Source organism: Nerophis lumbriciformis, linkage group LG29 (assembly GCF_033978685.3).
Source record: "Nerophis lumbriciformis linkage group LG29, RoL_Nlum_v2.1, whole genome shotgun sequence".
Taxonomy (NCBI): domain Eukaryota; kingdom Metazoa; phylum Chordata; class Actinopteri; order Syngnathiformes; family Syngnathidae; genus Nerophis; species Nerophis lumbriciformis.
In genome coordinates, this window is record NC_084576.2 from 31,661,948 (window position 1) to 31,687,500 (window position 25,553).

The 25,553-nt window shown below is 37.2% G+C and overlaps 1 protein-coding gene across 1 annotated transcript in view; it reads left to right on the forward strand.

The window, feature by feature from the left end:
• Positions 1-25,553, forward strand: part of grm1b (glutamate receptor, metabotropic 1b) — a 62,261-nt gene that overhangs the window by 19,998 nt on the left and 16,710 nt on the right. Inside the window, exons 3-6 of the mRNA XM_061924507.1 lie at positions 13,968-14,203; positions 19,041-19,290; positions 21,885-22,053; positions 23,279-23,405. Coding sequence (XP_061780491.1) covers positions 13,968-14,203; positions 19,041-19,290; positions 21,885-22,053; positions 23,279-23,405 — 782 coding nt within the window. The remainder of the gene's footprint in view (positions 1-13,967; positions 14,204-19,040; positions 19,291-21,884; positions 22,054-23,278; positions 23,406-25,553) is intronic.

Consider the following 25,553-nt stretch of genomic DNA (forward strand, 5'->3'; position numbering starts at 1 on the left):
GCTAGCTCGATGCTAATTAACATTGGATATTCCATTTACATGTTACTAATTAGCATTAGCTATTTTACATGGCGATTTCAGCACCTCCAAATTTGGTAGTGAAAACTACAACTAAGATGCTGGTGTGTAATAAGTACAATACTTACAGTATTAACACTTTGTAAGAATGCTTTTGTAATGTAATGACACACATTAACATATATAGCAACTAAGTCTTGAGTTTTGAAGCCACAATTTTTTCTGCATTTGAAAATGTTTCCACAGAATTTTTACACACTAAATTTGAAAAAACATTTTAAAAAACTTAATTTTTGAACACACATTTTTTATTACAAATTGTAAGGATAATTTAATGTCAAACTGTTTAGTTCACAAAATTGTGATGAAAAAAAAAATCAGTTAAATAAATTCAGTGTAGAAAAAAAAGGTTTTATAATAAAAACACAAATTAACCCAAAATGTCAATATCATTTACTCAAGATTAAAACAGACGCGCTAGCTCGATGCTAATTAACATTGGATATTAGCATTAGCTATTTTACATGGCGATTTCAGTACCTCCAAATTTGGTAGTGAAAACTACAACTAAGATGCTGGTGTGTAATAAGTACAATACTTACAGTATTAACACTTTGTAAAAATGCTTTTGTAATGTAAGGACACACATTAACATATATAGCAACAAAGTCTTGAGTTTTGAAGCCACAATTTTTTCTGCATTTGAAAATGTTTCCACAGAATTTTTACACAATAAATTTGAAAAAACATTTTAAAAAACAGAATTTTTGAACACACATTTTTGATTACAAATTGTAAGGATAATTTAATGTCAAAATGTTTAGTTCACAAAATTAGAATGCAAAAAAAAAATCAGTTAAATAAATTCAGTGTAGAAAATAAAGGTTTTATAATAAAGACACAAATTAACCCAAAATGTCAATATAATTTACTCAAGATTAAAACAGATGCGCTAGCTCGATGCTAATTAAAATTGGATATGCCATTTACATGTTACTAATTAGCATTAGCTATTTTACATGGCGATTTCAGCACCTCCAAATTTGGTAGTGAAAACTACAACTAAGATGCTGGTGTGTATTAAGTACAATACTTACAGTATTAACACTTTGTAAGAATGCTTTTGTAATGTAATGACACACATTAACATATATAGCAACTAAGTCTTGAGTTTTGAAGCCACAATTTTTTCTACATTTGAAAATGTTTCCACTGAATTTTTACACACTAAATTTGAAAAAACATTTTAAAAAACACAATTTTTGAACACACATTTTTGATTACAAATTGTAAGGATAATTTAATGTCAAAATGTTTAGTTCACAAAATTGTGATGAAAAAAAAAATCAGTTAAATAAATTCAGTGTAGAAAATAAAGGTTTTATAATAAAGACACAAATTCACCCAAAATGTCAATATCATTTACTCAAGATTAAAACAGACGCGCTAGCTCGATGCTAATTAAAATTGGATATCCCATTTACATGTTACTAATTAGCATTAGCTATTTTACATGGCGATTTCAGCACCTCCAAATTTGGTAGTGAAAACTACAACTAAGATGCTGGTGTGTAATAAGTACAATACTTACAGTATTAACACTTTGTAAGAATGCTTTTGTAATGTAAGTACACACATTAACATATATAGCAACTAAGTCTTGAGTTTTGAAGCCACAATTTTTTCTACATTTGAAAATGTTTCCACTGAATTTTTACACACTAAATTTGAAAACACATTTTAAAAAACATAATTTTTAAACACACCTTTTTGATTACAAATTGTAAGGATAATTTAATGTCAAAATGTTAAGTTCACAAAATTGTGATGAAAAAAAAATCAGTTAAATAATTTCACTGTAGAAAAAAAAAGGTTTTATAATAAAGACACAAATTAACCCAAAATGTCAATATAATTTACTCAAGATTAAAATAGACGTGCTAGCTCGATGCTAATTAACATTGGATATCCCATTTACATGTTACTAATTAGCATTAGCTATTTTACATGGCGATTTCAGCACCTCCAAATTTGGTAGTGAAAACTACAACTAAGATGCTGGTGTGTATTAAGTACAATACTTACAGTATTAACACTTTGTAAGAATGCTTTTGTAATGTAATGACACACATTAACATATATAGCAACAAAGTCTTGAGTTTTGAAGCCACAATTTTTTCTACATTTGAAAATGTTTCCACTGAATTTTTACACACTAAATTTGAAAACACATTTTAAAAAACAGAATTTTTGAACACACATTTTTTATTACAAATTGTAAGGATAATTTAATGTCAAAATGTTAAGTTCACAAAATTGTGATGAAAAAAAAAATCAGTTAAATAAATTCAGTGTAGAAAAAAAAGGTTTTATAATAAAAACACAAATTAACCCAAAATGTCAATATAATTTACTCAAGATTAAAATAGACGTGCTAGCTCGATGCTAATTAACATTGGATATCCCATTTACATGTTACTAATTAGCATTAGCTATTTTACATGGCGATTTCAGCACCTCCAAATTTGGTAGTGAAAACTACAACTAAGATGCTGGTGTGTAATAAGTACAATACTTACAGTATTAACACTTTGTAAAAATGCTTTTGTAATGTAAGGACACACATTAACATATATAGCAACTAAGTCTTGAGTTTTGAAGCCACAATTTTTTCTACATTTGAAAATGTTTCCACTGAATTTTTACACACTAAATTTGAAAACACATTTTAAAAAACAGAATTTTTGAACACACATTTTTGATTACAAATTGTAAGGATAATTTCATGTGAAAACATTTAGTTCGCAAAAAAAAAAAAATCAGTTAAATAAATTCAGTGTAGAAAATAAAGGTTTTATAATAAAGACACAAATTAACCCAAAATGTCAATATAATTTACTCAAGATTAAAATAGACGTGCTAGCTCGATGCTAATTAACATTGGATATCCCATTTACATGTTACTAATTAGCATTAGCTATTTTACATGGCGATTTCAGCACCTCCAAATTTGGTAGTGAAAACTACAACTAAGATGCTGGTGTGTATTAAGTACAATACTTACAGTATTAACACTTTGTAAGAATGCTTTTGTAATGTAATGACACACATTAACATATATAGCAACAAAGTCTTGAGTTTTGAAGCCACAATTTTTTCTACATTTGAAAATGTTTCCACTGAATTTTTACACACTAAATTTGAAAACACATTTTAAAAAACAGAATTTTTGAACACACATTTTTTATTACAAATTGTAAGGATAATTTAATGTCAAAATGTTAAGTTCACAAAATTGTGATGAAAAAAAAAATCAGTTAAATAAATTCAGTGTAGAAAAAAAAGGTTTTATAATAAAAACACAAATTAACCCAAAATGTCAATATAATTTACTCAAGATTAAAATAGACGTGCTAGCTCGATGCTAATTAACATTGGATATCCCATTTACATGTTACTAATTAGCATTAGCTATTTTACATGGCGATTTCAGCACCTCCAAATTTGGTAGTGAAAACTACAACTAAGATGCTGGTGTGTAATAAGTACAATACTTACAGTATTAACACTTTGTAAAAATGCTTTTGTAATGTAAGGACACACATTAACATATATAGCAACTAAGTCTTGAGTTTTGAAGCCACAATTTTTTCTACATTTGAAAATGTTTCCACTGAATTTTTACACACTAAATTTGAAAACACATTTTAAAAAACAGAATTTTTGAACACACATTTTTGATTACAAATTGTAAGGATAATTTCATGTGAAAACATTTAGTTCGCAAAAAAAAAAAAATCAGTTAAATAAATTCAGTGTAGAAAATAAAGGTTTTATAATAAAGACACAAATTAACCCAAAATGTCAATATAATTTACTCAAGATTAAAATAGACGTGCTAGCTCGATGCTAATTAACATTGGATATCCCATTTACATGTTACTAATTAGCATTAGCTATTTTACATGGCGATTTCAGCACCTCCAAATTTGGTAGTGAAAACTACAACTAAGATGCTGGTGTGTATTAAGTACAATACTTACAGTATTAACATTTTGTAAGAATGCTTTTGTAATGTAAGGACACACATTAACATATATAGCAACTAAGTCTTGAGTTTTGAAGCCACAATTTTTTCTACATTTGAAAATGTTTCCACTGAATTTTTACACACTAAATTTGAAAACACATTTTAAAAAACAGAATTTTTGAACACACCTTTTTGATTACAAATTGTAAGGATAATTTAATGTCAAAATGTTTAGTTCACAAAATTGTGATGAAAAAAAAAATCAGTTAAATAAATTCAGTGTAAAAAAAAGAAAAAAAAGCTTTTGTAATAGACACAAATTAACCTTAAAAACTGGCTCGTAACTATTGTTGTTTTTTACCAAGAAACCTTTATATTTACACAAATATTACACTATTGTTGGGAATTACTGTATTCTGAAATATAATTTATTTTCTTTGTAAACATTCCATAAAGTGATGCTTTGACAGTGACATCACTATTTTGAATCTTCCCTCACCTAAAAAAAATGCTGTAGCACAAGAGCATTTTAACAATTGAGGAAAAAATACACAAGAATAAAATGTATACATAGAACTGGAATAACAATTAGGACGTATTAATAATTCACTTACATCCAGTGCATCCGGAAAGTATTCACAACACAAGCAGATTTGTGCCTGGACACAATCTTGTCTCTGAGGTCTGCAGGCATTCTGGGTTTGTGCTCTGCTAGACACGGTCACCTTACGTATAGACACAAAATAACTACATAAAATGAAATCTAATTAAAATCTAATGAAATCGTCAGAGATGCAGTAGGGAGATGGGAGTTTTCAGAAAGAGGTCCGTCATCCAAGCGTGAGGTCCGTGGGGCTGGAGAGAGGCGTCCTGAAGTCCGGGTCCAAAGCGAGGGAAGTCGAGGATCGAGGGAGGCAGTCAGGGTCCAGAGGGAGATCCAGAGAAGTGAGGCGCACAGCTCACTTCTAAGGCGACGGAGAATATCTGAACAGAGAACTATGTTCCGGCGCTGGATTGTCTGCTGCGTTGGTCTTTATACTGCTGAGGTTCATCAGATCCAGGTGCGCTGATTGCAGATTGCCCGCGGCCGTGTAGGCGCGTGGCCGCGGTCTGAGCAGGGCTCAGCGGAGCTTCTTGCTGCTCCAGCAGCGGAGGGAATGACAATATGCGCATGCGCCGTAACATTCTTACTAATATCTGTCAGTAAACTCGCCATGAAAGCGCTAAAACATACCGGTGTAGTGAGTTTACATAATTCACCCAAGGAACTTTAGTTATTAGTGTCAGGTTAAAACACTGATGACATCTATTAAACAAACAAAGAAGCAAGGAATTAAACAGAGACAGAATTAAATTTAGCTCATTGAGGAGAAACGTCTGGGCTGTAGTCTTTGTACAGTCTCCCACCACGCTCTGACGAAAGATTGTACGCCTCCTCTTTTATTTGGTTTTTCCCTGATTACATGGCAACAGCTGTTTTTAAAGGGAGGGGGGTCGTAAACAGCCGTCGCCTTTGGTTACAAAACAGTTAAAAAAAAGGTGCATGGAGGGGGGTCAGGTCCTGCTTACTCTCCGCTTTGTAGATCTGGGGTCAAGACGAAATCTTCCTGTGGATTACAATACATCAAATAAACCGACACCTTCATGTCACTTCCCATCCTACACAGTGGAGTTTTACAAGCCTTTTTGATTGGTGAGATCAAAGACAGCTTTTGTCTGCTCGCCGGGAACTCATTGAAACACAAAGTTTTGTGATAACGCAGATACAATTATTCTGACAATTAGAGAGTTCCGATCTGAGGTTTTTTTCGCGGGACACATTCCGGGCGTCGTTGTTGCACTAGTGAGCCACGGATGAGGAGATGCTGCTCCGTTATTGATTGAAGTAAAGTCTGGATGTCATTAAAACCGTTAGCACCATCTTTTGACACCTCTTCCATTCCCGTCCTTGCACGCTACACCGCTACAACAAAGACGACGCTGTCGAAGGCGAACCACGTAAATAAGACCTGCCCACAAAACGGCGCATCCTGAAGAGACTGTCAGAAAGCGACTTGAAGATGATGTGTAAAACATCATCTATGCAACATTTTGACCAAAGAACCACCATTACATGTTATGTAGACCACAAAGAAGTCTTTTACATTGTTACGGCTCAGACTCCTTCCACCGCCGCTCATCCATCTGGGCGCTCCAGTGAGAGCACCGCGGGCCACGCCCACGGGCGTTTCCCTCTCTATTATCCCTGCCTGGGATGAACAAGCTGCCTTCATAAGCCCGCACAACCTGCCATGCCGTGCCGGAGTATAGTGTTCTGTACCTTTCGCTTCCCGTGTTCTCCTGTGATCCCCTGTTGTTCCCCTTGCCTCCCGGACTGCCCTTTTGGATTCTCGACCTCCCGCTTGGACACGTTTCTCTCGACGCCTCCCGCTCGCCCTGGATCATCTACCTGCCCCACGGACGTCCGTGTTCCTTCGCTCTCGTTCAATATTTACGGTAGTGCTCAACAGCTAATCGACACACACAGTCTTACACCATACACACTCTTGGATTTTGTCACGCTCCATTTCCTTAGTTAGTTTAATTATTATTGTTTCTTTATTATGTATAGTGACTATATATAATAAATGCTTAGAGCTATACCATCCCCTGGTGTCTGTTGCCGTCACCTCCCCTCAGCAACCATAACATACATTTAGAAGAAAAATAAATAAACATGACCCCTTTAATGCGCCTTATGTATGAAAATAGACCTGACTAGACCCGCTCATCGGCAGTGCGCCTTATAATCCGGGGCGCCCTACGGTACGGAAAATACGGTACTCGCCGTGGCCACTGTACAGTATGTAGACCATACTTGCCAACCTTGAGACCTCCGATTTCGGGAGGTGGGGGGCGTGGTCGGGGGTGGGGCGGGGGGCGTGGTTAATATATATATATATTTATATATATATATATATATAACAAATACTTGACTTTCAGTGAATTCTAGCTATATATATTTATATATTTTTTATTACATATATATATATATATATATACATATATATATATATATATATATATATATATAAATAAAAGAAATACTTGAATTTCAGTGTTCATTTATTTACACATATACACACACATAACACTCATCTACTCATTGTTGAGTTAAGGGTTGAATTGTCCATCCTTGTTCTATTCTCTGTCACTATTTTAGAACACACACATTATACAAATATACATTATAAAATCAATAAGAAAACGGGAGCTCTAATTTGGGAGTCTGAATTAGGATCAGAAGTTCCTATATAAACATTGCATACTCACGTCGCCTTTTTGTATTGATTACTGCAGCTGTGCACTGGATTCATTCACAAATACAAACTACAACTCACAAACACTTTAGAGTTAGGCTCCACCATCAGAATGTGTACTTAAGCTTATAAAGATCACATGGATATTATTCAGTGAGTTGATTCACCAAAACTAACCTGTTATACAGGAGAAAAAAAGCACACAGGACATTTCAATTGTTCACAGACTGGTCGCGCTCATCAGAATGACAAGACACTTCCGGTCTGCAGGTGATAGCATTCAATTGGGAAGAAACGCCCTACTGCCCCCTACTGACCAACGTGAATACTGATAAATGTGTAATGACAGCTCCAAAAACGAATTCAAACCACAAAATAAAATAAATAAATCAACACAAAAATGTGACACATTATGGGTGGGTCACATATGCATGTACAGTAGATGGCAGTATTGTCCTGTTTAAAAGTGTCACAACATTGCTGTTTACGGCAGACGAACTGCTTTACGGTAGACGAAAACTTGACTGCTGTTGTTGTGTGTTGTTACCGCGCTGGGAGGACGTTAATCAAACTGCCTAACAATAAACCCACACAAGTAACCAAGGACTCGCCCTCGATCATTAGCTGTTTATATTGTGGGAAAGCAGACGTGTGAACAGGCTGTCAACACGTCACTCAGGTCCGCATGGAGCTGGAAGGGGGCGTGGCCTCCAGTTCCGCCTGAATTTCGGGAGATTTTCGGGAGAAAATTTGTCCCGGGAGGTTTTCGGGAGAGGCGCTGAATTTCGGGAGTCTCCCGGAAAATCCGGGAGGGTTGGCAAGTATGATGTAGACTCCGTCACCATGACGACAGTCCTTGCAAAAAAAAAAAAGCACCTTTTTTCTCATTCGCTCCCTGCATCAGTCGTGCCTAATGAAGTGTCCCTCGAGCTGCCTGCCATGTTTTCATCTCCAAAGCTTAAACTTGCGCTCACCTCTTCTATCTCCTGCTTCTCCGCGGAGGATAAAGGGGGACTGCGGCGGCGGGGGGGTTTGTTAGAGCGTAAGAAGTGTTTTGTTTCCGTTTCTGGGTCAAGGTGACTTGTGCTACAAAGGAAAATGTTCAGTTAAACGGCGCCTCCGGTCACAGCTAGCTGTAAACTTTGTCATTTACTTACAGAAAAAAATGAATTTTTTTTTCCTGCCCCGTTTTGCCCGAATTAGCTCCACTCGGGAGATGTCTGGGTGGTGTATAAATATATGATTATATATTTGTATGCTGCCGGCGTCAGAGCTGCGGATTCTTGGCACGTAGCGAGTGTTGGGCCGAGGGAGTGTGATGGAGAAGCAGATGGCCGGAGACGCCCGACCAGCATTGTCACTTTTGTTGTCTGCAGGGCCGAGCCGACATGAAAAATAAAACAATGAGAGCTGGTAGGAGGCACTAGCTCATTCTTTTTGATGATTTATTTAGTTTTGATTGCCCTCTAAATAAACCCTAAGTGCAGCATATTATTTACCTTCTCACGAGGCTGGCTGGAAAATGGTATCATGATACCAATGTTTTATATTGGTCAATATCCATAATTATCGGTATCGCTAAAGTGTGAAAATGAGAAACCTGAGAAGAACTATTTTCTGTAGGTTTAATGCCAAACAAATGACAGCTGTGTAACATTATTTTGCCTTTTATTCTTATTTAACTATGGAAAGGAATTTGTGCTGTGCAGTAGTTATTTAAACGTTATATCGGGCGATATTAATTAATTATCGGTATTTTTTTGTGGTTTATGGAATATAAGGAGCAGGAGAAAAAAATATATTCGACATCAAATGTAACTTCCTGTGATTATAATCCACTCAGCTATCAAGGCAGAAAGGAAATGTCAACACAAGCATGGAAAACAATCAATGTAAACACAATTGTAAAATCACATTGAACATAATAAGGAATATGTAAAAAAAAAAAAAAAGTTTAATAAGGTGTAACAAAACAGTGAAAAGTGTGAAAATGAGAAACCTGAGAAGAACTATTTTCTGCAGGTTTAGTGCCAGGAAATGACGGCTGTGTAACATTATTTTGCCCTTTTATTCTTATTTAACTATGGAAAGGAATTTGTGCTATGCAGTAATTATTTAAACGTTATTATAACGGGCGATATTGATGATTATCGGTATTTTTTTGTGGCCTATGGAAAATAAGGAGCAGGAGGGAAAAAATATATTCGACATCAAATGTAACTTCCTGTGATTATAATCCCCTCAGCTATCAAGGCAGAAAGAAAATGTCAACACAAGCATGGAAAACAATCAATGTAAACAAATTGTAAAATCAAATTGAACACAATAAGGAATATGTAAAAAAAAAAAAGTTTAATAAAGTGTAACAAAACAGTGAAAAGTGTGAAAATGAGAAACCTGAGAAGAACTATTTTCTGCAGGTTTAGTGCCAGGAAATGACGGCTGTGTAACATTATTTTGCCCTTTTATTCTTATTTAACTATGGAAAGGAATTTGTGCTATGCAGTAATTATTTAAACGTTATTATATCGGGCAATATTGATAATTATCTGTATTTTTTTGTGGCCTATGGAAAATAAGGAGCAGGAGGGAAAAAATATATTCGACATCAAATGTAACTTCCTGTGATTATAATCCCCTCAGCTATCAAGGCAGAAAGAAAATGTCAACACAAGCATGGAAAACAATCAATGTAAACACAATTGTAAAATCACATTGAACATAAAAAGGAATATGTAAAAAAAAAAAGTTTAATAAGGTGTAACAAAACAGTGAAAAGTGTGAAAATGAGAAACCTGAGAAGAACTATTTTCTGCAGGTTTAGTGCCAGGAAATAACGGCTGTGTAACATTATTTTGCCCTTTTATTCTTATTTAACTATGGAAAGGAATTTGTGCTATGCAGTAGTTATTTAAACGTTATATCGGGCGATATTGATAATTATCGGTATTTTTTTGTGTCTTATGAAAAATAAGGAGCAGGAGAAAAAAATATATTCGACATCAAATGTAACTTCCTGTGATTATAATCCCCTCAGCTATCAAGGCAGAAAGGAAATGTCAACACAAGCATGGAAAACAATCAATGTAAACACAATTGTAAAATCACATTGAACATAATAAGGAATATGTAAAAAAAAAAAAAAGTTTAATAAGGTGTAACAAAACAGTGAAAAGTGTGAAAATGAGAAACCTGAGAAGAACTATTTTCTGCAGGTTTAGTGCCAGGAAATAACGGCTGTGTAACATTATTTTGCCCTTTTATTCTTATTTAACTATGGAAAGGAATTTGTGCTATGCAGTAATTATTTAAACGTTATTATAACGGGCGATATTGATAATTATCGGTATTTTTTGTGGCCTATGGAAAATAAGGAGCAGGAGGAAAAAAAAAAATTCCATATCAAATGTAACCTTCCTGTGATTATAATCCCCTCAGCTATCAAGGCAGAAAGGAAATGTCAACACAAGCATGGAAAACAATCAATGTAAATACAATTGTAAAATCACATTGAACATAATAAGGAATATGTAAAAAAAAAAAAAAAGTTTAATAAGGTGTAACAAAACAGTGAAAAGTGTGAAAATGAGAAACCTGAGAAAAACTGTTTTTTGTAGGTTTAATGCCAAAGAAATGACGACTGTGTAACATTATTTTGCCCTTTTATTCTTATTTAACTATGGAAAGGAATTTGTGTTGTGCAGTAGTTATTTAAACGTTATATCGGGCGATATTGATAATTATCGGTATTTTTTTGTGGTTTATGGAATATAAGGAGCAGGAGAAAAAAAAATATTCGACATCAAATGTAACTTCCTGTGATTATAATCCCCTCAGCTATCAAGGCAGAAAGAAAATGTCAACACAAGCATGGAAAACAATCAATTTAACACAATTGTAAAATCACATTGAACATAATAAGGAATATGTAAAAAAAAAAAAAGTTTAATAAGGTGTAACAAAACAGTGAAAAGTGTGAAAATGAGAAACCTGAGAAGAACTATTTTCTGCAGGTTTAGTGCCAGAAAATAACGGCTGTGTAACATTATTTTGCCCTTTTATTCTTATTTAACTATGGAAAAGAATTTGTGCTATGCAGTAATTATTTAAACGTTATTATAACGGGCGATATTGATAATTATCGGTATTTTTTTGTGGCCTATGGAAAATAAGGAGCAGGAGGAAAAAAAAATATTCCATATCAAATGTAACTTCCTGTGATTATAATCCCCTCAGCTATCAAGGCAGAAAGAAAATGTCAACACAAGCATGGAAAACAATCAATGTAAACACAATTGTAAAATCACATTGAACATAATAAGGAATATGTAAAAAAAAAAGTTTGATAAGGTGTAACAAAACAGTGAAAAGTGTGAAAATGAGAAACCTGAGAAAAACTGTTTTCTGTAGGTTTAATGCCAAAGAAATGACGTCTGTGTAACATTATTTCACCCTTTTATTCTTATTTAACTATGGAAAGGAATTTGTGTTGTGCAGTAGTTATTTAAACGTTATATCGGGCGATATTGATAATTATCGGTATTTTTTTGTGGTTTATGGAATATAAGGAGCAGGAGAAAAAAAAATATTCGACATCAAATGTAACTTCCTGTGATTATAATCCCCTCAGCTATCAAGGCAGAAAGAAAATGTCAACACAAGCATGGAAAACAATCAATGTACACACAATTGTAAAATCACATTGAACATAATAAGGAATATGTAAAAAAAAAAAAAGTTTAATAAGGTGTAACAAAACAGTGAAAAGTGTGAAAATGAGAAACCTGAGAAGAACTATTTTCTGCAGGTTTAGTGCCAGGAAATAACGCCTGTGTAACATTATTTTGCCCTTTTATTCTTATTTAACTATGGAAAGGAATCTGTGCTATGCAGTAATTATTTAAACGTTATTATAACGGGCGATATTGATAATTATCGGTATTTTTTGTGGCCTATGGAAAATAAGGAGCAGGAGGAAAAAAAAATATTCCATATCAAATGTAACCTTCCTGTGATTATAATCCCCTCAGCTATCAAGGCAGAAAGGAAATGTCAACACAAGCATGGAAAACAATCAATGTAAACACAATTGTAAAATCACATTGAACATAATAAGGAATATGTAAAAAAAAAAAAAAAAGTTTAATAAAGTGTAACAAAACAGTGAAAAGTGTGAAAATGAGAAACCTGAGAAGAACTACTTTCTGCAGGTTTAGTGCCAGGAAATAACGTCTGTGTAACATTATTTTGCCCTTTTATTCTTATTTAACTATGGAAAGGAATTTGTGCTGTGCAGTAGTTATTTAAACGTTATATCGGGCGATATTGATAATTATCGGTATTTTTTTGTGGCTTATGAAAAATAAGGAGCAGGAGGAGAAAAAAATATTCGACATCAAATGTAACCTTCCTCTGATTATAATCCCCTCAGCTATCAAGGCAGAAAGAAAATGTCAACACAAGCATGGAAAACAATCAATGTAAACACAATTGTAAAATCACATTGAACATAATAAGGAATATGTAAAAAAAAAAAAGTTTAATAAAGTGTAACAAAACAGTGAAAAGTGTGAAAATGAGAAACCTGAGAAAAACTGTTTTCTGTAGGTTTAGTGCCAGGAAATAACGCCTGTGTAACATTATTTTTGCCCTTTTATTCTTATTTAACTATGGAAAGGAATTTGTGCTATGCAGTAATTATTTAAACGTTATTATAACGGGCGATATTGATAATTATCGGTATTTTTTTGTGGCCTATGGAAAATAAGGAGCAGGAGGGAAAAAAAAAAATTCAATATCAAATGTAACCTTCCTGTGATTATAATCCTCTCAGCTATCAAGGCAGAAAGAAAATGTCAACACAAGCATGGAAAACAATCAATGTAAACACAATTGTAAAATCACATTGAACACTTAAGTTTTTAAAAATGAGGTGCAACAAAAAGGAATATGTAAAAAAAAAAAAAAAGTTTAATAAAGTGTAACAAAACAGTGAAAAGTGTGAAAATTAGAAACCTGAGAAGAACTATTTTCTGCTGGTTTAATGCCAAAGAAATGACATCTGTGTAACATTATTTTGCCCTTTTATTCTTATTTAACTATGGAAATGATGAATATGGTATCGTTTTATCGCCCAGCCCTACATTTTCATGACCTAGTTTGTTTTCTTATCCCTTTCCCTCTGTTCTCGTCTCTGAAGCAGCTTTAATTGCAACACAAATTATTCCCCCTGTGGCCGCCAGACTCTGAGGTAATGATGGCTTTAAATCACACACAACTTGAAAAGATTCCACAGTCATGCTGGCTTAGACGTGAGCAGGCAGGAAGTTGAGTTAAGAATATGGATTACTTCATGCAGAGGTTGACTGGCTTGTGACAGCAATAAATACCAAGTCATTTATTGCTCAAAATTATATTGTCAATGCACAGTAGAAGTCTCAACTAATAGCTAGTTTGTCAATTACAAACCCCAAAACCAGTGAAGTTGGCACTAAATTGTAAATAAAAACAAAAGCGAAAGCCATTTATCAACAACACCCAGAATCGCCGCCGGCTTCGCTGGGCCCGGGCATGTCTTACTGCGTCGTCAGACGTTGACCGAGGTCTTCCTGTGCGTGCAGCGACGGCTGGGCCGACCGGATGGAGGTGGTGGAGGGATACGAGCAGGAGGCGCTGGGCGGCATCACGGTCAAGCTGCAGTCGGCCGAGGTCTCCTCCTTCGACCGCTACTTCCTGAAGCTCGAGCTCGCCACCAACAGCCGCAACCCGTGGTTCCCCGAGTTCTGGCAGCACCGCTTCCAGTGTCGCCTGCCGGGCCACCCGCAAGAGAACCGGAATTATGTGAGGAACTGCTCCGGTAAGTGCGCTGCTTTCGGCTATTTGTTTAACATTCATACAAGCAGGCCCATAAAAATATGAACATGTGCTTTCATTTTGAATACAATTTATAGTGCTAATTTTATATGCTAGCATTTAAGCTCATTTTGATAATTCAAATCAGGGGTTCTTAACCTTTTTAACACTCATGCGCATACAAGCAGGCCCATAAAAACATGAACGTGTGCTTTCATTTTGAATAAGATGAATAGCTTGGCGCTAACTTTTCCTGTTTTCATGCTAACATTAGCGTGCTAATTTTATACGCTAGCATTTAATCTCATTTTGATCATTCAAATCAGGGGTTCTTATTCATGCGCATACAAGCAGGCCCATAGAAACATGTACGTGTGCTTTCATTTTGAATAAGATGTATGGCTTGGCGCTAACTTTTCCTGTTTTCATGCTAACATTAGCGTGCTAATTTTATATGCTAGCATTTAAGCTCATTTTGATCATTTAAATCAGGGGTTCTTAACATTTTTTACATTCATGCGCATACAAGCAGGCCCATAAAAACATGAACATGTGCTTTCATTTTGAATAAGATGAATAGCTTGGCGCTAACTTTTCCTGTTTTCATGCTAACATTAGCGTGCTAATTTTATACGCTAGCATTTAATCTCATTTTGATCATTCAAATCAGGGGTTCTTATTCATGCGCATACAAGCAGGCCCATAAAAACATGTACGTGTGCTTTCATTTTGAATAAGATGAATAGCTTGGCGCTAACTTTTCCTGTTTTCATGCTAACATTAGCGTGCTTATTTTATACGCTAGCATTTAATCTCATTTTGATCGTTCAAATCAGGGGTTCTTAGCCTTCTTAACATTTATGCGCATACAAGCAGGCCCATAAAAACATGAACATGTGCTTTCATTTTGAATACAATTTATAGCTTGGCGCTAACTTTTCTGTTATCATGCTAACATTAAAGTGCTAATTTTATACGCTAGCATTTAAGCACATTTTGATCATTCAAATCAGGGGTTCTTAACCTTTTTAACATTCATGCGCATACAAGCAGGCCCATAAAAACATGAACATGTGCTTTCATTTTGAATAAAATGTATGACTTGGCGCTAACTTTTCCTGTTATCCTGCTAACATTAGCGTGCTAATTTTATATGCTAGCATTTAAGCTCATTTTGATCATTTAAATCAGGGGTTCTTAACCTTTTTAACATTTATGCGCATACAAGCAGGCCCATAAAAACATGAACATGTGCTTTAATTTTGAATACAATTTATAGCTTGGCGCTAACTTTTCCTGTTATCATGCTAACATTAAAGTGCTAATTTTATATGCTAGCATTTAAGCTCATTTTGATCATTCAAATCAGGGGTTCTTATTCATGCGCATACAAGCAGGCCCATAAAAACATGTACGTGTGCTTTCATTTTGAATAAGATGAATAGCTTGGCGCTAACATTTCCTGTTTTCATGCTAACATTAAAGTGCTAATTTTATACGCTAGCAGTTAAGCTCATTTTGATCATTTAAATCAGGGGTTCTTAACCTTTTTAACATTCATGCGCATACAAGCAGGCCCATAAAAACATGAACATGTGCTTTCATTTTGAATAAAATGTATGGCTTGGCGCTAACTTTTCCTGTTATCCTGCTAACATTAGCGTGCTAATTTTATACGCTAGCATTTAAGCTCATTTTGATCATTCAAATCAGGGGTTCTTAACCTTTTTAACATTCATGCGCATACAAGCAGGCCCATAAAAGCATGTATGTGTGCTTTCATTTTGAATAAGATGAATAGCTTGGCGCTAACTTTTCCTGTTTTCATGCTAACATTAGCGTGCTAATTTTATACGCTAGCATTTAAGCTCATTTTGATCATTCAAATCAGGGGTTCTTTTTCATGCGCATACAAGCAGGCCCATAAAAACATGCACGTGCGCTTTCATTTTGAATAAGATGAATAGCTTGGCGCTAACTTTTCCTGTTTTCATGCTAACATTAGCGTGCTAATTTTATACGCAAGCATTTAAGCTCATTTTGATCATTCAAATCAGGGGTTCTTAACCTTTTTAACATTCATGCGCATACAAGCAGGCCCATAAAAACATGTACGTGTGCTTTCATTTTGAATAAGATGAATAGCTTGGCGCTAACTTTTCCTGTTTTCATGCTAACATTAGCGTGCTAATTTTATACGCTAGCATTTAAGCTCATTTTGATCATTCAAATCAGGGGTTCTTAACCTTTTTAACATTCATGCGCATACAAGCAGGCCCATAAAAACATGGACATGTGCTTTCATTTTGAATAAGATGTATGGCTTGGCGCTAACTTTTCCTGTTTTCATGCTAACATTAGCGTGCTAATTTTATACGCTAGCATTTAATCTCATTTTGATCATTCAAATCAGGGGTTCTTATTCATGCGCATACAAGCAGGCCCATAAAAACATGAACATGTGCTTTCATTTTGAATAAAATGTATGGCTTGGCGCTAACTTTTCCTGTTATCATGCTAACATTAGCGTGCTAATTTTATACGGTAGCATTTAAGCTCATTTTGATCATTCAAATCAGGGGTTCTTAACCTTTTTAACATTCATGCGCATACAAGCAGGCCCATAAAAACATGAATGTGTGCTTTCATTTTGAATAAGATGTATGGCTTGGCGCTAACTTTTCCTGTTTTCATGCTAACATTAGCGTGCTAATTTTATACGCTAGCATTTAAGCTCATTTTGGTCATTCAAATCAGGGGTTCTTAGCCTTTTTAACATTTATGCGCATACAAGCAGGCCCATAAAAACATGTACGTGTGCTTTCATTTTGAACAAGATGAATAGCTTGGCGCTAACTTTTCCTGTTTTCATGCTAACATTAGCGTGCTAAAGTTTTACGCGAGCATTCAAGCTAATTTTGATCATTTAAATCAGGAACATTTTTTACATTCATGCGCATACAAGAAGGCCCATAAAAACATGAAGGTGTGCTTTCATTTTGAATAAGATGTATGGCTTGGCGCTAACTTTTCCTGTTATCATGCTAACGTTAGCATGCTAACTTTTTATGCTAGCATTCAAGCTAATTTTGATCATTTGAATCAGGGGTTCTTAACATTCTTGTATAGCATACATGCGCATACAAGCAGGCCCATAAAAATATGAACATGTGCTTTCATTTTTAATGAGATAGTTAGCTTTTGATACTTGGGGCTAACTTTTCCTGTAATCATGCTAACATTAGCATGCTAAAGTTTTACGCTAGCATTTAAGCTAAATTTGATCCTTTAATTCAGGGGTTATTAACCCCATACAACAATGTAATATGTCATATATCACATACAACAATGTAATAGATGTCATTAATCACATACAACAGTGTAATAGGTGTCATATATGACATACAACAATGTAATAGATGTCATATATCACATACAACAATGTAATAGATGTCATATATCACATACAACAATGTAATAGATGTCATATATCACATACAACAATGTAATAGATGTCATATATCACATACAACAACGTAATAGATGTCATATATCACATACAACAATGTAATAGATGTCATATATCACATACAACAATGTAATAGATGTCATATATCACATACAACAACGTAATAGATGTCATATATCACATACAACAATGTAATAGATGTCATATATCACATACAACAATGTAATAGATGTCATATATCACATACAACAATGTAATAGATGTTATATAACACATACAACAATGTAATAGATGTCATATATCACATACAACAATGTAATAGATGTCATATATCACATACGACAATGTAATAGATGTCATATATCACATACAACAATGTAATAGATGTCATATATCACATACAACATTGTAATAGATGTCATATATCACAAACAACAATGTAATAGATGTCACATATCACATACAACAATGTAATAGATGTCATATATCACATACAACAACGTAATAGATGTCATATATCACATACAACAATGTAATAGATGTCATATATCACATACAACAACGTAATAGATGTCATATATAACATACAACAATGTAGTATGTGTCATATATCACATACAACAATGTAGCAGATGTCATATATCACATACAACAACATAATAGATGTCATATATCACATACAACAATGTAATAGATGTCATATATCACATACGACAATGTAATAGATGTAATATATCACATACAACAATGTAATAGATGTCATATATCACATACAACATTGTAATAGATGTCATATATCACAAACAACAATGTAATAGATGTCACATATCACATACAACAACGTAATAAATGTCATATATCACATACAACAACGTAATAGATGTCATATATCACATACAACAACGTAATAGATGTCATATATCACATACAACAACGTAATAGTTGTCATATATCACATACAACAATGTAATAGATAACATATAACACATATGGCAATGTAATAGATGTCATATATCACATACAACAATGTAATAGATGTCATATATCACATACAACAATGTAATAGATGTCATATATCACATACAACAATGTAATAGATGTCATATATCACATACAACGTAATAGATGTCATATATCACACACAACACTGTAATAGACTTCATTTGTTTGAAGTAAATAAAAGATAAAATGCCTTTCTTACATCCCAAGTATACACATACCAATATGAAAAAAGCAGGCTTCGCTACACATCTTAAAAATAAAATGAATTCCCATCAAATCATTAAAATCTAGTTTACTAAAAGCACTTTTGTGAGTAATTATTTCCCAGTATAGGATCTTTTTCAGCAGGATGTTGTCTCTGGTGCGTCAGGTCAGGAGCGCCTGCAGGACAACTACGTCCAAGACAGCAAGATGGGCTTCGTCATCAACGCCATCTACGCCATGGCCCACGGCCTGCACGACATGCACGCCAACCTGTGCCCCGATGGCCACGCCGGTCTCTGCGACCACATGAAGCCCGTGGACGGCAGCCACCTGCTGGACTTCCTGCTGAAGACCTCGTTCGCCGGCGTCTCCGGGGAGGACATCTGGTTCGACGAGAACGGGGACTCGCCTGGGAGGTAGGTACCACCAGAACCATGCGGATGTTTCATTTAACAAGAATATTTCATATTTTTGCCCACACAGTTTGAACAGTAACACTGTTTGAATTAGAATTTGGAGGTAATCCTCCTTTTTCATTGTCCCATTTACTCTCTGTAAAGCACCTGTTCAATTGGCAGCAAAACAGGCCTAGAGCATAATACTACCACCAACATGCTTGACGGTAGGAATGCTGTTCCTGGGACTAAAGGCCTCACCTTTTCTCCTCCAAACATATTGCTGGGTATAGTGGCCAAACAGCTAAATTTTTGTTTCATCTGACATCACATGGACAAAGATAAGACCTTCTGGAGCAGAGCTGGGCAAATATTTTGACTCGGGGGCCACATTGAGAGAGGGGGACCAATATGTATGTGTGTAGAAATTATATAGCTATAAACACCTGCTGTACAGTATGTGTGTTTGGGTCCCTTTTTTTTCAGGAACACTAATCCCAAAAGTCACAATGTCCCATAGAATTCTAAAAAAGTTACAAACAGACAACCTCAAAAAAACGGAATGGAATTTTACAGTTTTTACTGAATGGGACACCCAAAATGTACGTGGATATAAAGAAAGTGGGATTTACAATATTAACTATGAACAATAAAACACTGAATATTAACAACATATAGACATCGCTCTAAAACACAACAAAAATGTAACAAACAGCAAAATATGAATGCAAAGTGTAACAAACATCTACAATATGATATGTTATCACTTTTATGCAGAAATTTGTTGTAAAAATGTTCTTCCACATCTGTTCCTGACACATGTGTTTGGGGCTGGCTGCTATGGAAACAAGCCCCGTTTGTTCCTGGTCTGAGCTGCTGTGACCTAGATGACCTTAAAGGGGAACATTATCACAATTTCAGAATTGTTAAAACCATTAAAAATCAGTTCCCAGTGGCTTATTATATTTTTTGAAGTTTTTTTCAAAATGTTACCCATCACGCAATATCCCTAAAAAAAGCTTCAAAGTGCCTGATTTTAACCATCGTTATAAACACCCGTCCATTTTCCTGTGACGTCACATAGTGAAGCCAACACAAACAAACATGGCGGAAAGAACAGCAAGCTATAGCGACATTAGCTCGGATTCAGACTCGGATTTCAGCGGCTTAAGCGATTCAACAGATTACGCATGTATTGAAATGGATGGTTGTAGTGTGGAGGCAGGTAGCGAAAACGAAATCGAAGAAGAAACTGAAGCTATTGAGCCATATCGGTTTGAACCGTGTGCAAGCGAAACCGACGAAAACGACACGACAGCCAGCGACACGGGAGAAAGCGAGGACGAATTCGGCGATCGCCTTCTAACCAACGATTGATATGTGTTTGTTTGGCATTAAAGGAAACTAACAACTATGAACTAGGTTTACAGCATATGAAATACATTTGGCAACAACATACACTTTGAGAGTGCAGACAGCCCAGTTTTCATCAATTAATATATTCTGTAGACATACCCTCATGTCAGCAGGCCAGGGAAGCTAGGGTCGATATTCTTCTCTTGATCATCTTCGGGACGGTGTGAGCCAAGACATCCAGGGGGTTTAGCTCGCTCGTCTGCGGGAACAAACTGCCGCCATTGCTTGCCTTGCTACCGAGGCCCTTTGTCCCTGAATTGCTCACACACTCCGGCAGATTCAATGGGGGTCTGGCGGAAGATTTCTTTGACTTTATGGTTGGAAATGCATCTGCTTTGAGTGTCGCAGGATATCCACACATTCTTGCCATCTCTGTCGTAGCATAGCTTTCGTCGGTAAAGTGTGCGGAACAAACGTCCAATGTCTTGCCACTTTCGCATCTTTGGGCCACCGACAACACACCGACGAGGCATGATGTCTCCAAGGTACGGAAAACAGTCGAAAAAACGGAAAATAACAGAGCTGATTTGACTTTGTGTTTGAGAAGATGGCGGATTGCTTCCCGATGCGACGTCACGTTGTGACGTCATCGCTCCGAGAGCGAATATTAGAAAGGTGTTTAATTCGCCAAAATTCACCCATTTAGAGTTCTGAAATCGGTAAAAAAATATATGGTCTTTTTTCTGCAACATCAAGGTATATATTGACGCTTACATAGGTCTGGTGATAATGTTCCCCTTTAACAACTCCTATAACATTCAAAAGTGCAGATTTCAACCATTGAAATACTTTCTATAGTTGAAGACTTATGGGCATGTAAAAACATCACTGCACATCATAATGATGACTACACTTTTGATGTTAAAGGTCCGGGCCGGATTGAAAATCTTAAAGGGCCACATGTGGCCCGCGGGCCGTATTTTGCCCAGGTCTGTTCTGGAGGAAAGTTCTGTGGTCAGAAGAAACAAAAATTGAGCTGTTTGAGAATCACGGGTTTATGGTATGCAGAAAGACAACCAGGTCCCCATGAGGGCCAGGGACCATGTTTAGATGGTGATGCTTGCTTGATGGATAAATGAGTCTTTGTTCAACGCTCATCACCGGTGTCATCCTTGATCCTTCACACATCCACGCCGCCCTTTTCAAAGATTTGGAAGGTATTTCCACCGCGTTAGCTCAAATGTTTCCTTTGGAATCAGGTACGAGATCATGAACTTCCAGAGCGTGGAGCCCGGCGCTTACGACTACATCAACATCGGCTCGTGGCACGAAGGCGTGCTGAGCATCGCCGACGACACGACGCGGATGAACGGCAGCGATGCGGTGCGCTCGGTGTGCAGCGAGCCCTGCTCCAGAGGAGAGATCAAGGTATTTGCTGTTGTCGGTCAGTCGGACTGGTTGGGCAAACTCCCATGCACCCTCATGTGTTTTGTGGACTTGGAGAAGGCATTCGACCGTGTCCCTCGGGAAGTCCTGTGGGGAGTGCTCAGAGAGTATGGGGTATCGGACTGTCTGATTTTTGCGGTCCGCTCCCTGTATGATCAGTGCCAGAGCTTGGTTCGCATTGCCGGCAGTAAGTCGGACACGTTTCCAGTGAGGGTTGGACTCCGCCAAGGCTGCCCTTTGTCACCGATTCTGTTCATAACTTTTATGGACAGAATTTCTAGGCGCAGTCAAGGCGTTGAGGGGATCTGGTTTGGTGGCTGCAGGATTAGGTCTCTGCTTTTTGCAGATGATGTGGTCCTGATGGCTTCATCTGGCCAGGATCTTCAGCTCTCGCTGGATCGGTTCGCAGCTGAGTGTGAAGCGACTGGGATGAGAATCAGCACCTCCAAGTCCGAGTCCATGGTTCTCGCCCGGAAAAGGGTGGAATGCCATCTCCGGGTTGGGGAGGAGACCCTGCCCCAAGTGGAGGAGTTCAAGTACCTCGGAGTCTTGTTCACGAGTGAGGGAAGAGTGGATCGTGAGATCGACAGGCGGATCGGTGCGGCGTCTTCAGTAATGCGGACGCTGTATCGATCCGTTGTGGTGAAGAAGGAGCTGAGCCGGAAGGCAAAGCTCTCAATTTACCGGTCGATCTACGTTCCCATCCTCACCTATGGTCATGAGCTTTGGGTTATGACCGAAAGGACAAGATCACGGATACAAGCGGCCGAAATGAGTTTCCTCCGCCGGGTGGCGAGGCTCTCCCTTAGAGATAGGGTGAGAAGCTCTGTCATTCGGGGGGAACTCAAAGTAAAGCCGCTGCTCCTCCACATCGAGAGGAGCCAGATGAGGTGGTTCGGGCATCTGGTCAGGATGCCACCCGAACGCCTCCCTAGGGAGGTGTTTAGGGCACGTCCGACCGGTAGGAGGCCACGGGGAAGACCCAGGACACGTTGGGAAGACTATGTCTCCCGGCTGGCCTGGGAACGCCTCGGGATCCCCCGGGAGGAGCTGGACGAAGTGGCTGGGGAGAGGGAAGTCTGGGCTTCCCTGCTTAGGCTGCTGCCCCCGCGACCCGACCTCGGATAAGCGGAAGAAGATGGATGGATGGATGGACGGTCAGTCGGAGCAACTCTGCCGACGACTTCTCCACCTTTCGCTCCACCAGGTGATCAGGAAGGGAGAAGTCAGCTGCTGCTGGATCTGCACGGCCTGCAAAGACAACGAGTACGTCCAGGACGAGTTCACCTGCACGGCCTGCCGGCTGGGCTGGTGGCCCGACCAAGATCTGGAAGGTACGTTCAGAAGTCCCGTGCTCAGTTTTTTTGCGTCTGTAAAGCTCCGAGTGCTATTCTTACAGCGACTGTAGCTGAATTTATCATTTCCAGCAGACCTACTTCCACATTATGGCCCACTTTCCAGTGTCCTCTCGCACTTCAAAGAGGACACACTTTGGTGGTGTCGTCATTTACCGCCACACCTTTTTCCCAACCAAAACTAGGGGACATGTCACCTGTGTCTACTTGCATTGCAATGATGAAAATACCACTGCCACATTTCTACTGCTTTTTGCCCTAAACATGTTTGTTTGTGCCTCTACGCTTCTTAAGTTATTCTGAAATATATTTCCTGAATAGTGATGTCATCCAGCCCCCCCCCCTCAATGTTTGTTATGCTATTTTTTTTGTCCTATAGTTTTTATGTTAGTAACTATTGTTTTTTAATGTTATTAACTATTATTATTTTCTCAAAATCTGCCCAAACTGGCCCCATTTGTTTCTTCTGCAATTTTTTATGTCTATTATAGTTTCTATATTAACTATTATGGTTTTTTTATGTTATTTACTTTTATAGTTTTCATGTTATTAACGTGGTATTATTCACATCCATAGTGTATGACTCTAAGGTGTACGGCTGCAAAATTAGCTAAAAAAGTTAGCATGCTAACAGCTAGCATATGTCAAGTACCAAGTTATATGACTCTGAGGTGTATGGCTGCAAAATTGACTATAAAAGTTAGCACGCTAGCAGTTAGCATGTGTCATGTACCAAGTTATATGACTCTAAGGTGTACGGCTGCAAAATTGTCTATAAAAGTTAGCACGCTAGCAGTTAGCATGTGTCATGTACCAAGTTATATGACTCTAAGGTGTTCAGCGGCAAAATTGTCAATAAACGTTAGCACGCTAGCAGTTAGCATGTGTCAAGTACCAAGTTATATGACTCTAAGGTATACGGTGGCAGAATTGGCAATACAAGTTAGCACGCTAGCAGTTAGCATGTGTCATGTACCAAGTTATATGACTCTAAGGTGTACGGTGGCAAAATTGTCAATAAAAGTTAGCACGCTAGCAGTTAGCATGTGTCATATACCAAGTTATATGACTCTAAGGTGTACGGCGGCAAAATTGGCAATAAAAGTTAGCACGCTAGCAGTTAGCATGTGTCATGTACCAAGTTATATGACTCTAAGGTGTACGGCTGCAAAATTAGCTCAAAAAGTTAGCACGCTAGCAGTTAGCATGTGTCATGTACCAAGTTATATGACTCTAAGGTGTACGGCGGCAAAATTGGCAATACAAGTTAGCACGCTATCAATTAGCATGTGTCAAGTACCAAGTTATATGACTCTAAGGTGTACGGCTGCAAAATTAGCTCAAAAAGTTAGCACGCTAGCAGTTAGCATGTGTCATGTACCAAGTTATATGACTCTGAGGTGTACGGCTGCAAAATTGGCTATAAAAGTTAGCACGCTAGCAGTTAGCATGTGTCATGCACCAAGTTATATGACTCTAAGGTGTACGGCGGCAAAATTGTCAATAAAAGTTAGCACGCTAGCAGTTAGCATGTGTCATGCACCAAGTTATATGACTCTAAGGTGTACGGCGGCAAAATTGGCAATAAAAGTTAGCACGCTAGCAGTTAGCATGTGTCATGCACCAAGTTATATGACTCTAAGGTGTACGGCGGCAAAATTGGCTATAAAAGTTAGCACACTAGCAGTTAGCATGTGTCAAGTATCAAAGTTATATGACTCTAAGGTGTACGGCTGCAAAATTAGCTCAAACAGTTAGCACGCTAGCAGTTAGCATGTGTCATGTACCAAGTTATATGACTCTAAGGTGTACGGTGGCAGAATTGGCAATACAAGTTAGCACGCTAGCAGTTAGCATGTGTCATGTACCAAGTTATATGACTCTAAGGTGTACGGCTGCAAAATTAGCTCAAAAAGTTAGCACGCTAGCAGTTAGCATGTGTCATGTACCAAGTTATATGACTCTAAGGTGTACAGCGGCAAAATTGTCAATAAAAGTTAGCACGCTAGCAGTTAGCATGTGTCAAGTACCAAGTTATATGACTCTAAGGTGTACGGCTGCAAAAAAAAAAATGCTAACAGTTGACTTACAAGAAGCACTCCTCAACCGTTCAAATCCCTTGAGAAG